The 18,990-nt window shown below is 33.6% G+C and overlaps 1 protein-coding gene across 2 annotated transcripts in view; it reads right to left on the reverse strand.

The window, feature by feature from the left end:
* LOC131675316 (dynein heavy chain, cytoplasmic) overlaps positions 1-18,990 on the reverse strand; it is a 995,688-nt gene that overhangs the window by 316,264 nt on the left and 660,434 nt on the right. For both annotated transcript variants that reach the window (XM_058954251.1, XM_058954250.1), the window contains one exon: positions 17,317-17,518. In XM_058954251.1, coding sequence (XP_058810234.1) covers positions 17,317-17,518 — 202 coding nt within the window. The remainder of the gene's footprint in view (positions 1-17,316; positions 17,519-18,990) is intronic.

Here is an 18,990-nt window from a genome sequence, read left to right on the forward strand (position 1 = left end):
AAATTAGGATAAAAACAAATAAATAAACAAATTGATAAGTAAACAATAATGATAAACAAACTTATAGAAAACATTCATGAAAAAAATTAATTAATAAATTAAAAAGTAAACATATTAATTAATAAACAATAATAATAAACAAATCAATAAGTAAACAATAATTATAAACATCATTAATTAATAAATCCTCATAATCAGTGTAATTTCAATTTTTTTAATAACAAATATTAAAAAGCCGTAAAATTATTTGCATATAAAAAATAATTTTATAGTTATACTTACGTAGCAGGTACTACGAAATACGAATTAACGAAATAGTATCTTATTATTATTTGTACTTATAATCTTATATTCTTATTACTATTTATTATGCTGTTAGTTCAATAGTCGATACAATACGTCCAACAACAAGAAAGTTGTGTTGGTTACTGATGAAGAATTACTTACTCATATTTATCAATCATGAAAATAACAGACAATCGTCAGAGACGCTGATAGTAGGACGTAAATAAAATTCTGATAATACTATCATTCATATACCAAAATTTTTGCGCATCCGAGAAACTATACTTATCTTCTAGGTATACTTATAATATTATATTATTCTTGACTTGTTTTTTTATATAATAAAAGTTATTTATTTTTTGATAGAATTAATAAACGATAGAACGTAAAAAATTTAAAAGAGAGCAACAAAATAGCTATGGAATCATAGCTTATTTGATTTAGAAGAGATTGCAACGATATGTCAGAAACTTTTTTTACGATGGTTTTTCAACATTGAGGGTGATTTTGAAAATAAGTTTGAACAGGTAAATTTTTTATTCTTATTCTATCCACGGTAATATTTTTTCCAATTTTTTTAAGCTCATTATGAACTTTTTTTCAAAAATAGGAATGGAGAAGGTAAAAATTTCGATGACATAAATTAGGGGTTGCAACCCTCGTGGTCGAAACTGCACGAGATAAATGTGTTTGTACATTATAAGTGATGAGCAACGTATTTTACACTAAATTATCAACACCACCTGTAATGTATTGAAAACAATTTTTTAGGGGTGGTTTTTCAACTTTAAGGGGGTAGTTTGAAAAAAAGCTTGACTAGATTAACTTTATTTTTGTATTTTATGTAGGGTAATATTTTTTCCAATTTTTTTCGGGTTATTTTAATTTTTTTCATAAAAATAGCCATGAAATAGATAGTATTTTAAATAAAAAAAATAAGGGTTGCATCCCTTGTGGTCGGAATTGCATGTGCTAGTTTGCTTTTCACATGAGAAGTGATATGAAATTTGTTTGGTCGTAAAATATCAATTAGATGCTGAGATACATTGGAAAATCTATTTTTGGGGGTGAACTTTGAGGGTTGTTTTCACCCCCTCAAAGTGTTTTTCCGCCGATAAAAAAAATACGTATGTCTTATTTTTTGATGAACTATAACATATCAAAAGATTATTGAAATCGGTGAGGTCGGGTTGAGAGGTTTCCTTGTTAGTGTAAAGATAACATATTTTTACATTTTATACAAAGATTCTTTTATATATTTTCTGAAAGTAGTATAATATTATGTGAAGCTGACAATACGTTGACAGTTAATTATCAAAATAATAATTTAAAAAACTGATTTGAAATGCATGAAGATTAAATTGTATCCAACTATACAAATAAGAAGTGCTTTTTTATAAATTCACGTAATTTTTTCTTCAAAACTATGCAGTTTAATTAAAAATTTATCAGAACAAAAATATCTTAGAATTAATCAGGGAATGCTCTTGAATTTTTTCAAAATGTTTTGTCAACTTTTTTGAAATTTCATTTTTTTGAATTTTTCAAAAATCAAAAATTGTTTCAAAACGTTTTGAAAAAATTTAAGAGTATTTCTTAGCTGATTTTAAGATATTTTTATTCTTATAAATTTTTTGCTAACACCTATACTTTCTGAGAAAAAAATTTATCAAGTTTAGAACAAAATTTTTTTATTTCGGCCGCCATTTTGCTTAGATGAAATATTATTCAAATAAATGTCATCATCCTAACATTTAGTTCAGATATCGAGGACACCTTTCTAACCGGTTTTAGACCGATACAAAAATGTATAGGCTCCAGAAAATCAGTTTAAAAAAAAATTTTTTTTTTCAAAATCACGTTTTTTTTTTTAATTTTGATTTTTTAGAGGTTAGAAATCTTTTTTTCGACTTCTGATCATCACCATTCGAAAGAGCACCCTCGAAAACATAGGGTACGGTTAGTTTTAAGTTATTTGAGTTCGAATTCATTGCGAGGTAACAATTCAAACTCAAACTTAAAAAATGTGTCCTGTGGACGTTAACGGGTTAACAGGAAAATTTAGAGGTGCAGCTCACAATCATTGCAATTTCAATTATAAAAATGCTGCTTTCATACCAATTGTATTTCATAACTTTACAGGCTATGAGTCACATTTTATTATAACAGAAATTGCTACTAACTCAGAATTTGAAGGAAAAATCTCTGTTCTCGCTGAAAACAAGGAGCGATACATATCCTTCACAAAAGAAATTGCAAACAGCCGAATTAGCTTTCGTTTCATTGATTCCTTTCGATTTATGCCTACATCTCTAGATAAATTAGTATATTATTTACCTTGGCTAGATATTGTACAGAGTGAATTTCAGAAAGATAATTACACTTTAGAACAGATTAATTTACTCAAAATAAAGGAGTTTTTCCATATGAATACATCCAAAATTTAAATAGACTAACTAAGACAGAGTTACCATCTATTGAAAAATTTCATAGTTGATTGACAGATAGTAATATTCCTACTGAAGAATATAAGCATGCTCAAAACGTATGGAATATTTTCGGTAGTATTTGGAAGAAAATAGATTTAGGAATATATTATGATCTCTATCTGAAAACTGATGTACTTTTACTAGCTGATAATTTGAAAATTTTCGATCAACTTGTAAGAATGCATATGATCTCGATCCTGCTCATTATTACACTACCCCTGGATTAACATGGGACGCGATGTTAAAATATACAAATATGAAGCTTGAACTATTAATAGATATAGATATGGTTTTATTCATTTAAAAAGGCATTCGTGGAGGTATTAGTCAATGCTGCAATAAATTTTAAAAAGCAAACAATAAATATATGAGTGAAGAATTCAATAAGGATGAGCCAAACAAAATTTTAATGTATTATGACGTAAAATAACCTTTATGGTTGGGCTATGATTCAATCACTACCATTTGAGAGCTTCAAATGGGTTTCAAATGTGGATATGTCAAATTTTTTCAATGTCTCCGATAATAGCGACGTAGGCTATATTTTAGAATTAGATCTAGAGTATCCACAAGAGCTACATGATGATCATAAAGATCCACCTCTTTGTCCCGAACATACACCCGGATTAAAACAGAAAAAACTTTTGACAACGCTTTATGATAAAGAACGATACGTTATACATTATAGAGCGTTAAAACAAGCTCTCAAATATGGACTAAAACTCAAAAAGATATATAGAGCGCTAGAATTCAAACAAAAACAATGGCTGAAACCATATGTTGATTTAAATACTGAAAAAAGAAAGCACGCTAAAAATGAATTTGAAAAATTATTTTACAAGCTTACGATTAATGCAGTATATGGAAAATCAATGGAAGACGAAAGAAAACGAAAAGATGTCAAACTGATCAATCAATGAGGTGGTAGATATGGCGCTGAAGCTCGAATTGCCCAACCAAATTTCCACAGTAGTTCCATCTTTCATGAAAATTTAGCTGCTATTCAATTATCCTGGACAACTATCAGTATTAGAAAACCTATATACATTGGTCTATGTATATTAGATCTTTCAAAAACATTAGTCTATGACTTTCATTATGGTTACATGAAGCAACAAATTGGTGAAAAATATAAATTACTTGATATTGATACTGACAGCCTCATTTATGAAATTCAAGATGTCGATATGTATGAGATTATGAAAGTAGACATTGATAAATTTGACACATAGGACTATCCTGCTGATAATTCATTTGGAATACCTCTAGCTAACAAAAAAGTTCTTGGTGTTATGAAGGATGAGTGCAATGCTGCTATTATGAGAGAGTACATTGGGTTACAAAGTAAACTATACAGTATCGAAATAATAAATAAGGATCCCTTGAAAAAGGCAAAAGGAGTGAAAAAACATACAGTAAAAAATACAATAACTCACTTAGATTATCGAAAGTGTTTAAACGAAATGGAAATTATTAATCGTACTCAATGAAATATTCGATCTAAATTACATCAAGTAATAACAGAGAGAGAGAGGCCCTCATGACGATAAACGTTGCATTTTTGATAATAATCCGGACACACTTCCATGGGGGCATTATAAGACTGTCGAAATTGCTGAAATTGAAGAAAGAGTTGAACCGCTACGAAGAAAGAGGTATAGAGAAGAAGACGAAGTAATAGAAGAAAATAGTAATATGAAAAGATCCAGAATTGAAGAAAATAATTCTAGAAGGCAGCACTAGCTAAAAAATTCTACTCCTTCGACAGTTAATAGATGGCGCTGATGACTAGTAATGGAGAGGGATAAACAATGGATACCTGAGTCTACAGAGTGGGAGAATGGTTTTAGATGAAGAATCATGAGAGATGGGAGACTGAAAGAAAGGGAAGCGGCGACGGCGGCTTCAGCTTTAAGAGTGGGGTTGCCATTTATAAAACAGAGCTCACTCTTGTTCAAAACAATTGCTCAGCTCTCACTCAAGCAACAGTCTTACCTCAACCTCTAATACATCTTCCACTAACCATTGAAACAAGTAAGATATTTAAATAATTTTAGTTTATTAATACCTTAGTAATAAATAAGTAAATAATTAATTTTTTGATTTTTTATTTTACAGAATGGATTTCTCAGAAATAAATAAAATTTCCAAGAGGACTTTCCTTCCTCGGAAGGCGATGTCCCAACTTACATAAAATACATTATATCAAGTTACTAAAGTTAGATCATTAACAACGAAATATGGATTTAGCGTTGTTATTACAATAGATGATGAATTTGATGTGTTCCTGCCCAAAAGGGTTAATATAGTACTCGAAAAAGATGAAGAAATGATGAAAAACCTACATCAGACTAGTAAGATGGAAGAGTTATTTATTTACCATATTGTCGGTTCAAACTTCGAATTTAAACATAATTGTATCTTCAACGAATAATAATTAAATGTATTATAATACTAATGTAAATAGCTGCACTATGAATAATAAAAAAAAAATATATCTAATTAAATAATCTTTTTTTCCTTTATTTAACTATCCTCTTATTTCCTTTTGTGGAGAGGTAAATAAAAAAAAAAGTTCATAATGTAGCCCTTTCCAATGAATTTTATCTCATTGTAAAGGTGACTCATCAGTGACGATTCCAAAGGAAGTACCTCACAGGTGACAGCGAAGGTTGGGGATCTCACTATTCCTACAATAAACCTTAAGTTCCGATAGAGGTCAGTCATTCGAGTCTAATATATTTATAAGAAGGACGCATAGCTTGCATTACCATCATTCAGTGAGAAGAAATAGCAAGACTATCCTCTTGTGATTCATCATGGCGCCAATTAGAAGAAACAAGAAGAGCATTCGTGCTTCGAAGTCTCGGATAATATTCAAATTCATCATCTTCCTATTAAAGACAAAGACTCAAGGAAAGGAGTGTGGGAGCAGCTTGTACGAGATCGAGAACGCTTCCAACGTCGTATTATGCAACTAAGTAGTATAATATCGCGAGCACTATTTAAAAAACGTATAATAATGATGAATCATATTCTCGAACCTATACTAAAAAATCATTGTATAGTATATACACTTAACAAACTAAAAATATAAGTGGAGGTGGAAGAAGCAGCAAGTGGAGGGAGGCGGTCGTGGTGGCTAGAAAAAAAGTGTAGTAGTGGGGTAAAGGTCTTAAGAGAGAGAGAAGAGCTCGGAAAACGTCATTCTGTTAGAAGAATCATCACCAGTAGTATCCTCTTCATTCTCCACTATTCTCAAGTCTTCGATAGCAAGATGGACTTAGAAATGTTAAATAAAATAGCTATGAAGCCCTTTGATCCACTACGGGAGAAAAATCATTATGAACTTGAAGAAAATCATTGTTATTTAGTAACAAACTTTAAGGAAGAAGATAACAATCGAATCATTCTCGAGCTCGATGCTGAATTCCAACTTATTTTACCAGATCGAATTTCAAGAGCCGTCATGAAACATTATGGTCTTTATATATTACTTTCAGATCATGTACAAAAATATTGTTTACAGGTTGAATATCATAGCACTGGTGGATTTCAATTTATTATTTAATGTAACAAAAATCTATCTTTATTTCAATAAAGTATGTAGAATAAATTTATTATAAAATATATTGTGGAGAGGTAAATGAGTCATAGGTGTTTCTACTAAAGCAGGTTTCGACTTGTTCTAATGGACTCACAAGTGATGATGTTCAAATGGAAGTACCTCACAGGTGAGAGCGAAAGTTGGGGCTCTTACCATTAAAATAAAACAAAAATTATTTATTATTATTATGATATTTATTTGAATAAAAGTTACTTTACATAAACGTCTTTATTCTTTCATACGTATAAGGTCTTATCTATCCATGAATTGTGCGAGTTGTCGAATCCCAACCATTTATCGTATACTTGATTACCACGTTTCCTTAAAACTTTTTCAATGAGATAAACATCAGGATACATAGTTTTCTATAGTTCTTACTCGTAAAAATCTCCAACAATTGAATTGCCTTTATAATCTTTTAAATGATAAGTGATAGGCTTTGTCTTCGCAAATCGTTGAATAGTAAAAATCTCAGTAGACCAGTTAGGAGTGTATCCTCTTTTGAAAACGTGTTTAGACTTGCTCACACGTACTTTATCGCCTACTTGGAATTTAGGGCTCTTAACGAAAAGAAGTCTGTCGTAAGAGAATCGTCTCAACACCTGCATTTCATTCTCTTTAGTTACATCTTTAGGCTTCATATCTATGGTACGATGTTTTCGATTATTGTAAAATTTCAATAAATCAGCTAGAATGTCGATCCATTTGTAATTTCCATGTAGACTGAATTTTTTCCACGTAACATTTTTTAGCGTGCGAGTGAAACGTTCACAAATAGATGCCTTAAGATGGCTATAGGTTGAATATAGATGTATTTTATACTTTGTCATTAGTCTTTGAAAATTTGAATTGTAGAATTCTTTGCCACGGTCCACATGTAGATTTCTAGGAGTGCGGCCTTTTTTTAATATAGACTTCATTGCATAAGCAACGTCTACACCAGTTTTTTGTTTCACAGGAACTGCCCAAGCGTACTTTGAAATTATATCAATGACAGTTAATAGATATCGAAAGCCTTCGTTCTCTCTCGAGTAGCCTTGCATCTTTACAAGATCAATTTGCTATGTCTCATCTATTCCGCGTAAATCAACTTTTCTACGGGGATAGTTGCGACTATGTAACTCATCCACCACTCTTTGATGTTTCATTTCAATCTATTTTTTTAAATTGATTTTAAAAAGTCAAACGGTCCAATATTTTTTTCTTTCTTCTTATTATTATTATTATCTTCTTCTAAGTATTTGATAGCTACTCAATGCTTTACTAATTCCAATCTTATTATATCCAATGATTTTATAAGATCATTTATCGTACTCGTAAGCGTAGTAACGTTAGCTTCACTAGTTTTTCGCAACGTTCCTAAGTTTATAGCATCGTTACTCTCCTGAGGATCGGCTATATTACAAATTCTTTTGTCATTCGCGTCGTATTGTCCGTCTTTAGTGATTTTATACCCTACACCAGGAGGACCTCGATTACCCTCCTTTTTTTTATTCAATATACGTCAAAACACATCAACACTCATTTTACTACTGAGTAATATTTAGGATTCTCTTAATATATATAGCCAGCTTCACGTAATTCTTCAATAATTGAATGAATTTCATTAACATGACCAGAATTATCGTCGATTTGTTCGGTAATAAGCAATCTCAATCGATCAACGAACTTGTTTGGATCATCCCAATATACATAATCAAATAATGTTCCTTTTCTAGCTATTTTATAGTTAGGAAAAAGACCTCTTCCATTAGTCCATTTTCGCTTCTTAGCGATACTGCTCAAAGATAAATTTAGACCAATATACTTTTTGAATTTATTTACATGCTTATTGCGATATTCTCCATTTGTTTCATATCTCTTTCGATGAGCGATAGTGATTTCAAGAATTTTTATATAACTTTCAATCTCCGATGAACTGATTAATTTAGAATCAGGTTCTTTACGAAAGAGAAGTTCCATTAAACCAGGCGTCTTGCTGTATGCTTTACCATTCACAGTCACGTTATCGTTTTGGAAGGAAATCGGAGAATTGCCTATGACATATGTATTTTCATGCAAACGAACACCAAATGTCTTGTCTAAATTACTTTTCTGCTGAGGTTCATGCAATAGTCGAACATAGTTTCCTACAATCGAATCATCCAATAGCTGTTGTCTCTGTTCTGTAGTTACATTTGAACTACTTTTGTTTAAATTTATAGCAGTTGTATCAAGTGATGATTCATCATGATGATCATCATCATCATTAGAAATAGCAGACTCAAATGTAGTATCAAGCGGTTGCAATGTAGAATTTAATTCATTAGCAGTACTATTGAAATATCTAGATTTGTAGGGAGTGTCAGTTGCTACTTCTGACTTGAAAACATTATCGAACGCGATTTTCTTTTTCTTTTTCGTTGGCTGTTCAACAGTAATAGCTTTACTTTAATCAGTAGTTGCCTCTACGAGTTTCTTCAATGGATCAACCATAGGTTTAAAAGTTTCATGCAATGTCTTTTTTAAATCAGCTTTACCGCGTTTTATTAGTTGATACTTGCGTCTTATGGCATCACGAGCCATGGATAATTGCTCGAGAACCTTCTTTTCTCTTTCAAAGTCAGCCATGTTTACGCTTCTAATTTCTAAAGTTAAATAATCTTCATCCACTCACTCCTCTATATTTATAGCAAAAGAATCAAATCCCTTTCTATATCGTCCATGATTTATTAGTCTGTCTCTGTCGATAACCAAAAACCCATGATTATCGTCTCTCCAACATTTTGAACAAATTGCTTTAAACTTCTCAAAAGACATATCTGAGTTAACATGATCATTGTAAATGTGCTTAATATTCACGTCATCTTGTCGAAACAAAACAAGTAAATTCACATTATCTCGAATGAGATACTTCGGAATGCGAGCGTACGATTGACAGAGATAGAAACTATCTACTTTTTTATGTCTACCCTTACAGAAGAATGCTCTAACGTTATCTTGCTTCTCAGTGGCTATATCGTCAAAAATCATGATAGAACTTGGTCGTGTTTTATCTGGTGAAACAACTGTCTCATGCTCGCTGAAAGCATGCTTCAATAGCAAAAGCCGTTAACAGTGCTAAGGCCGCTAAAAATTAATTGAAAGAAGCTCATAGACATCATAAAACTATGGAAGCTATTGCTATTGGTGAAGGACTTTATTTGAAACCATATCTTAAAGGTTATGGTCTTGATCTGAAACCATATTCAAGTGGAAAAGGTTTAAAAAAAAAACTCGAAGTAACTTTACCTAATCAAGCACTGACAGATCATGATATAAGAAAATATGCTAAAATACTAAAAATTGCAAATTTTTGAGGTGTTTTCATGAGTAATGCTCTGCCAGCCGTTGGACCACGATATAAAGAGACAGCTATTGTAAATTTAGATGATAAACGTGGACCAGGTACTCATTGGGTGGCATACAAAAAGACAGGTGATGAGGTTATGTATTTTGATAGTTTTGGTAATCTACAATCGCCTATAGATCTATTACTTTATCTCAAAGTTAATAGAATCATGTATAATTATATTAGATATCAAGATTTTAATACATATAATTGCGGCCATCTTTGTCTCAAATTTCTTTTAAACAAACTATAGAAAAGACGACTAGTATATAAAATACTCATTTAAATAATGACTATCATTTGATATGAATCTGTCATGGAGAATACACTGACATCGAGTCTCTCGGGAACATCATCTGTACTCGAAACCTATTATTTTCCACCAATCGAATTGATACTAAACAAAAAATACGTTCTTGGTCTAGTTGAGCTATTAACATTTTATTCAATACCAAACATTGACGTTGGTTATAATAAGTTTTACATTGAAGGTCAAGAAGCTATCACTTTACCAACTGGTAGCTACGAAATAGAAGATATTGTAAGCTTTCTCCAAGAAGCATTAGCATCTAAAGGTATATCGTTTAGTCTGAAACCAAATAATAATACTTTACGTAGTGTCATTCAGTGCAGTCAAAAAATACATTTTGAACCAGAAGAGTCTATTGGACCAATTTTAGGCTTCACTAGACGTCCGCTCGTTGAAAACGAAACACATAGTTCTGACGTACCCGTCACTATTCTCAAAGTCAATGCTTTACGTGTAGAGTGTAATATTACTACAGGCTCTTACATAAACGATCGCAAAGTACATACTATACATGAATTTTTCCCAGCAGTCCCACCTGGATATAAGATTATAGAAGTTCCCTCTCAAGTAATTTACCTTCCAGTCGCTGTGAGGAGCATTGATCATTTTCAAATTCGTATAGTTGATCAAGACGGAAACCTAGTTAACTTTCGAGGAGAAGTCATCACAGTGCGAATACATATAAAGACCATATCTTAGTAATAGGTATCACTTACAATATAAAGACCGGTCGAGGCTATATTAAGAGACAAAAATGTCAATCAACAACCAGTCAACAGCGAGCTATTAGACCGCTCACACCTCAGAACAGTCAATTCCTGAAAAGCTTGAGACTAAAAGTCGTCGAAAATCGTGGAAAAAAATATTGTGCATATTAGTGTACTGTATAAAACAACAACAACAATATGGAGGGAATTCTAGACATTCATTCAGGTGTCGCTTTCGATGAGTCTATAGCTCATTATGAAGTTCATGCGCATCAGCTTTATTCATTATCATATTTCAATAATAGTGATGAAATCCATATAGCAATTCAACATCAAGATTTATCTCTGTTTCCATCACGCAGTATGATTCATATTTGTGGTCGGTTGACCAAGCCGGACGGTACTACGCCAATGGAGAACACTTTATTAGTCAACAACGTCCTCTGTTATTTGTTCGAGGAAATACGATATGAAATAGATACTATTAAAATTGATAAAGTGAAAAATGTAGGCTTAACGAGCCTCATGAAAAATTGGCTTTCACTCAATCGATGTCAGAGCTCTATTGCTGAAAATGTCGGATGGAATGGTGATAAGAATGAAGTTTTAATATGTAATGTTCTAGGTTTTTTTGATGTGACTATCCCTCTCAGTATGTTGCTGGGCTTTGCTGAAGATTATCGGAAAATTGTAGTCAATGTCAAGCATGAACTTATTCTCACAAGATCAAAAGATGATTTGAATGCTATTTTAAGTATTCCAGTAAGGAATTCTGATGCTTCAGAAAAATCAAAAATTACTTCAGCTAAGGTTGAATGGTTGATGCCATATGCGATGGTTGCAGACAAAGAAAAAATCAAATTACTTAATCAGATTGGACGAGATCGTGCAATTACTATGAGTTATCGTACTTGGGAAATGTATGAGTATCCAAAATTACCTCGTACATCAAAGCATGTTTGGAGTGTTAAGACATCCAATCAATTGGAAAAGCCTTGCTTTGTTATTTTAGCTTTTCAAACTAAACGTAAAAGTTCAGCGAGTGTTAATTCTAGTAATTTTGATCATTGTAATATTAGTAATGTGAAGCTATTCCTCAATTCGCAATGCTATCCGTATGGAAATCTCAATTTAAATATCAATCAAAATCAGTTTGCTGTTCTCTACGATATGTATACTGATTTTCAAAACGCTTACTATGGTAAAAAAAACGAGCCGTCACTCAATAAAAAGGATTTCATTAATAAAGTACCGCTAATAGTTATAGACTTCTCCTAACAAAATGAAACATTAAAAAGCGTCCCAGTCGATGTTCGCCTAGAATTTGAAACTCGAACCGATTTTCCTGAAGATAGTACAGCCTACTGCTTAATATTACACGATCGTATTGTACAATATAATCCAATTAGTGGTGATGTTAAAAAATTAGTTTGAAATTAACAAGACATTATGTAATCAATGTACACGATGCTTTTCAATAAAAAAAGAAAATAAAAAAATATATATATATATATATATTGTGTAACGCGGTTGGTAACGTTTCTTTAATTTAATGCGCATGATAGTATCGAAGAGCACGCGCGATTACGTTCAAACACAAAAACCGGAGAGCAGGAGGGAACGGGTATCAGTCAACCAACTATATACTATTGAAATAAATACGATGGAATTCTAATCAATATCACATGCGAGATCGTTTATTTCCTCTAAACTATACACTGTATTCGGCCCGCGTGTTTACGTTCACAAGACGTTCGCGCGACAATAACATGCGGAGTTGGATGGCTCGCCGCTCTTTGATTGCCGAGATAATGCATGTACGTTTTCTAGCGAGTACGAGAGATTAGTTATTTAGTAATTCTGTCGCGATCGCGAAATTAAGCTGGCCAGATTATCTTGTTATCAGTTGTACGACAGCACGAAAGTGAAAACGCTCGCACCCTAGTTGCGGAAAAGTCAGTCCTTGCTGTGAGGTATCTCTCGTTCTCAGTTTCGCCCTCGATGGCGAAACTGCTCACTCGCACACTAGCACGTACTCCACTTCGTCAGGCTGTGGCACAGCTTCTCTCTTATCGTCTCTGCACTCCGGAAAACTCGAGAAAACGTCAAAGCTATTCGCTGCACGGCTCGGCAATCGGATCCTAATCCTCGACTGGTTCGTTTTTGTACGCGCGCGTTCCGTGACGTCTCGTGCCGAATTCCTCTAATTCATTTTCCCCCAACCGGCAAGTGCTGCCCTCGCCGGCAGCCACATAGTTGGGCCGATAGCGCTAATACGACGTAACCGTCACAATTGTTAGAATTTAATACAAACTATCTATAATCATAGAGAGAGAGAGAGAGCGCGTACGAGAGAGAGAGAGAGAGAGAGAAGCATCCACACTATACGGCGTACGCACCTAGCAAGCTAGAGACGTACCCACTCTCCGAGAGCCCAAACTTAGCCAGTATAAGCTTACTATGCTCCCTATTGTAGAAGGAGAATGAGAGAGACCATCATATAGCTTACTAAATACCATACCAACTTCTACAGCATCCTACCTTACCAACCTCTGTAGGTGGATGTGGGTGAGTGAGGGTAGGTAGGTGGGTGTGGTGGGTGGAGTAGGTGAATGTGTGGGTGGGTGGGAGGGGGTGCACGCTGTCGGAGGGCCCACTGGTAAATCCTAAGTAAATTAATACATTATTGACTTTTTAATTTAGTTTATTTTATTACTTATTTTTTATAAATTTTACAAAATTAAAATTACAGTTTTTTTTTCTTTTTTTAATATTATTATTATTATATATATTTTCTTGATCCGACGACCTTCGAGGGGCGAGTCGGTTTTCTCACTGTTGGTTGGGCCAAAATCAAAATAACTTTTCGTCGAACACACTCGACATTCTTCACCAACGGAATTTTTTTCTGTAAAAAAATTTTTTAATTATTATTTTTAATTTATATTTATTAATTATTTCTATAATGTAAGTACGTACAGTAGGCATGCCGGTGACTTGAAATTGAATAATAATATTATTAAAAAAATTCTAAAAGTTATTTTAATTATTTTTAAATTATTTAACATTATACTTACAGTTTCTAAAAACTCACACGCTTTGATAATATTTTCCATAGTTTTTGTTTTTCTTTTTTATTAATAAACTTTATAAAAAATATAAAACCTTACTGATGTTTAACTAATCAGCACGAACAGCTCGAAGTTTCCTTTAAGACTGACCAACGAAAATCCTATGAACACTCACACTATTATCAGGTACGAATTTTCTACAATATATGTAACGCTACACACAAACGTAGACATTCTTTGAGTGAGATAGGACGTTTGGTGTACCCTTTCCCTCCCCATGTAGGCTAGAAAGATTGTCACTTTCTAAAAACTCTATAAATCTTGACGTCCCGCTGACTTTATGGTCATCCGCAACAAACGTATTAAACGCAGATGGTCACGCGTCCGCGCTAATGAGTTTGTTTGATCATCCTTAAACCGTCTATGATCTGCATTTGTGATAGTCATATGCAACATAAGATAAGAGGGAAGGTAATAAGCATAGATGCTTTCTCTTTCTGAAAGTAGTGGAGAAGCTTGATCACCCTCAAACCAGCTGTGATCTACATTTGTGATAGACATAATCAACTTAAAATAAGACGGTAGTTACTAAGCATAGCTGCTCATGCGCTCCCCTCCTCCTCGCTGTGGTCTACGCTGAGTCAGAGCTAGAGAGAGAGAGCACGCGTTTACTACTACTATAGTAGCGCATCCTCATCAGGCCAGAACTATAGACAGCATTATCGTTAATTAACATTGATTTTATTTGAAATATTTAATATAATCAATTTTATAGGTATATTATGGAGAAATGGTATTTTACCATATAATTTTTTAAATTGTACTATTCGTAGTCATTTACATATTTGTAGAAATATTTATGTGAAAGGATTATAAAAGAAGCAATGGCTCAAAAAAATTATTCCTGAAAAGTAAGTTCAAATAATATACAATAGTACGAAATTCTAAATTCAAATTTAATTAGTTTTTTTTTTTAATTACAGAAATATTTTAGATATCGAAACTGAAATGAGATGTCCGCGATTGGAAAATTTAAGTCTTAAATTTAAACCATCATGTATATATCATAGTCAAAATCGCGAGAATATAGTATGTGTTGCGGTAAATATACAAAAGATACACGATTGGATGATGGAAAGACAAAGACAAGCAAAATCGAAAGGGATCGATACAGTCGAAAGATTTACAGATGACTATAATTCATATAAAAATTGAACTAAATATTTAAAAATAGCTATGTCAGACACTGAACACAAAGATTATAGACAAAGTGTACTCTACTCAATGTATAATTAAAAATAATAAATATTTAATAAATAATATAATGTGTACTTATTTAAATAATAAAATAATCATAACGATTGCAAGAAAGGGCGAACGGATGGGAATAAGGTTCTCTCCTAGCAGAGATATTTAGGAGGAACATCTCAAGGAGGTGTCAGTCGAGCGACTGCACTCGTAGTCTCTAGCATTCTCACGAAAACAGTTCCCTTCGTGGAGAGAGTATGCGTTGACTATAGACAGCATCGCTCCCCTCCTCCTCCACACGCTGTGGTCCACGCTGAGTCAGAGCTAGAGAGAGGAAGAGAGAGAGAGAGACAGCATGCATCCTCAAGTTAGAACTATAGACAGCATGCCCTCCCCCTCCTCCGCACGCTGTGGTCCATGCTGAGTCAGAGCTAGAGAGAGAGAGAGAGAGTACGCATTCTCAAGTTAGAACTATAGACAACATGCGCTCCCCCCTCCTCCGCACGCTCAGGTCCAATACCAAATGTATGCGCGTATAGCTAATATACACAATATGCATCCTCTAAGGTACATGTGGTATTGGCTCTAGTGGTAGAGCGCTAGCTTACCAATCCAGAGGACTCCGGTTCGATTCTCTGGTCTGTCTCTTCATTTTTTTCAAAAATCGTCGCTATTTTCTAATCGTTTTATTTTCAAAGTAGCAAGTGAATTGTGAATAATATATGTTTATAACTTAAAAAAAAATACATTTAAATTTAATTAGATAGAAAGCACTAGGTATAGGATCCCTAGGGACTAGGAGCCTTAGAAACCTTCCTCAAAAAATTATAAACAATTATAAACATTAATAATAATTAATATGGAAGGGTTATGCCAGGGAATCAAAGGGTTAAACCAGGGACCCCCCCTCCCCACGAATATTGTTAATAATAATTGTTAACATTAACAATTATTATTAACATAAAAGGGTTAAGCCAGGGAGGAGGGCCAAAGGGTTACGGCCCATCGCAGGTGTGCTGGAACATACATTGCTATACTACTTGCGTATACGCTTCTACTCTTCTGGTTTTAACTTCTTGCATACGCTCGAGTCCCCGATAATCATTGGCTATCTTGTAAGTTGTGACGATCTTGTTCGATTGCAAGTCGCACCCGCTCAATATTATCTGCGGTTTTTGTCGTCAAAGGTCGGCCGGAACGAGAATCACTATCGACAGAAGTGTGACCATCCTTGAACCGTTTATACCACTCTTTTATTCGTGTTTTACTCATACACTCGCTTCCGAAGGCCTTTTGCATCATTTCAATAGTTTCCGAACTCGTTTTTCCGAATTGAAAATAAAATTTGATGCAAATTCGTTGATCTTGTTTTTCAGTCATTTTTAACAATATCAAAATCCGACGAACGCGAAAAAGGCACTGTAAACAAAGACACGCTACGCATGAACTATACGTCCGGCAGGTGTCAGTAAGTAAGCAATAGATTCGTGAGGCTTTACTGTTGACGTTTCTGTCCGGTAGAGATCGCTGGAACACTGTGGCGCGAAGATATAAACGTAGTCCAGATACTTTCCGAACAGACCTCTTAAACGTTATCTTCTATATAATAAAAAAACATTATCGTTTTTGAATTGTAAAAGTGAGGTTTGTTTAGACCATACTAAGTGCATCAGCCGTTAGTGTTGCCAAGTCTGTACTGGAGCAAATTTAAGTCTAGCACGGTCGAGTTGGCCTGCATCCGTATAGTAACATGTATATACTATAGGCCGGCAATTAACGAGAGGCCAGTGGATGCCGACTAGCAATAAATCAAACCTTTACTTACCTGAGGTCTAGGCTTTTTTGCTTGACGTCGGATGCGAAACTACGCATTTGCTCTAGGATTATTTATTGTCCATATATTTTAGGTTAGGATAACTCGAAAACCTTTGACAATGGACCAATTCTGAAGCCATATTTGAATTCAATGCTTCGAAAACCTACAGAAATATACTGTCGCATTACTGTCAGCATAAATAAATCTGCTATTTATTTCTCAACTTAAATATTCTGATGTCAAACTTTATACATAGTAATTGTTTATATTAAACAAATAAATGAGAAATAAAATTTAAAAGATGTGAATAAGGAGGATGGAATAGGATTTACGTTAATTAGATCATTAAAAGTATTGAATATTAATAATTTAATGTATGAAAAATCTATTATTTTGATTAAAATTACTCTTACCATTTTGTGCATCAATAACTGCTGGTTCAACTTGCGCTAAATCAGCCATAACATTATCACGCTTTTGATTTATAGTTACTGTTTGTATCGCTAGTTGATGTTGAATCTCTTGGCTTTGAACTTTTTTCTTTTCAGCCTCTTGTTGATCTTTTACCATCTGTCTCAACTTTGCATTAGCTGCTTCATTTTTTGCTTGTAATTCCTATAGAATGGATATTAGAAATTTAATATATGGTAACTATATTTTTTTATGATAGGAGTTAATAGATATTTTGGTATTATGTTTCGTTATTCAAAAATATTAATGCAGCGTTGACGGGTCCTCTCTATAACCTAAATTTAAATTCATTTAAAATATTGTAACGGAGAAACTAACTGACATTGATAGGTCGAAAATACTATAACACTAGCGTAATCTTAAAACTTTTTGTTCGAATATACACGATGTTTGAAAAACATTGAATGAAACTTATATCTCTGGATTCGTTTTGAAAAGTTATTTAAGATAAAATTAACAAAAAATTTTTTATTAATGTGAAAATGAGTAAATTAATGTTAAAAAGCAGCCAATTAGCGAACGATTTTAGAATGTAGACCATACTACGGCTAACAGGGAACGTTTTACGTTCTAAAGCGAGCGGGGAGCGGCGAAGAGGCTGACATGTGCGACTCGCGCAACAGTCTACTCGAAGCAGTGCCCAACTACATTTATGTGCATCATGAATCTTGCTTTCAAATTGAAGTATTCAGTAACTCAGCTTAATAAATAATATTACTTATGGATAGAATTATTATGATCGAAATCGATCGACGAATTAAGTACTCGTAAGTTTTTATAAGCCTTACAATTTAATTAATGCTTAATATATTTTAGATATAGGACTTCCGGTTTGACATCGAAACGAGAAATAACGCAGCGTAAGAGCAGCAAGAATTAAATTGGAAAAAGTAGAAGAAACACAACAAAGAAAGTGAAAAAGAAGCAAAAAAAGATTGAGGTAAAAGAAAGAAGATAAAGGAAAGTGAAGGTGAACGAGGGTGAATTACTGGAAGAAAGAAAAAGGCAAAAGAAAGGAACGAATAAAAGTGAGGCTAAAAGAGCGGGAGAAGGGAACAGAAAAGAGGTAGGATCAAGAACAGAAAAATGAATGAGGAGCAGGAAAACAAGAAGAAAAAAAGGCTCGCAAAGAGAGAACGGAAAAAGAGTGAAAATGTACAGGAAAACAGTCTGAAAAAATTCATGGTGAAAGTATGGGAGGGGGGTGTAATAGGAGAGATTGACGAAAAAGGATGGGAAAAAATAGGAAGTGAGGCAGAAGAGAACAAAGAAGGAGAAAAGTGGTCAAGACTGGAAAACAGCAAGAGCGCGGCGGACTTTTAGGAAACCATGAAAAGTTTCAGGAGAAAAAGAAGCAGAAAAGTTACAGGAATCACGGAGAAAGAATGACAGAAGCAATTTAATCCGAAGGAGGAAGTGAGCGAGAAACCGATGACGAGATAAGGAGTATCGAGAAAGGATAATGAAAAACCCGGGGTCAGGGAAGAAAGTAAACTAAAGGATGAGGTTGAAAAGACGAAGAAGTGGAGCAAACAGAGCGTTATGAAATGAAAAAAAATCATAGAGAAGGTGGAGAAGGCAATAAAAGGACTAAAAAAAGGAAAAGCGGCTAGACA

Source organism: Phymastichus coffea, unplaced genomic scaffold, assembly GCF_024137745.1.
Source record: "Phymastichus coffea isolate CEN01 unplaced genomic scaffold, Cenicafe_Pcof_1.1 PCOF00018, whole genome shotgun sequence".
Classification (NCBI taxonomy): Eukaryota; Metazoa; Arthropoda; class Insecta; order Hymenoptera; family Eulophidae; genus Phymastichus; species Phymastichus coffea.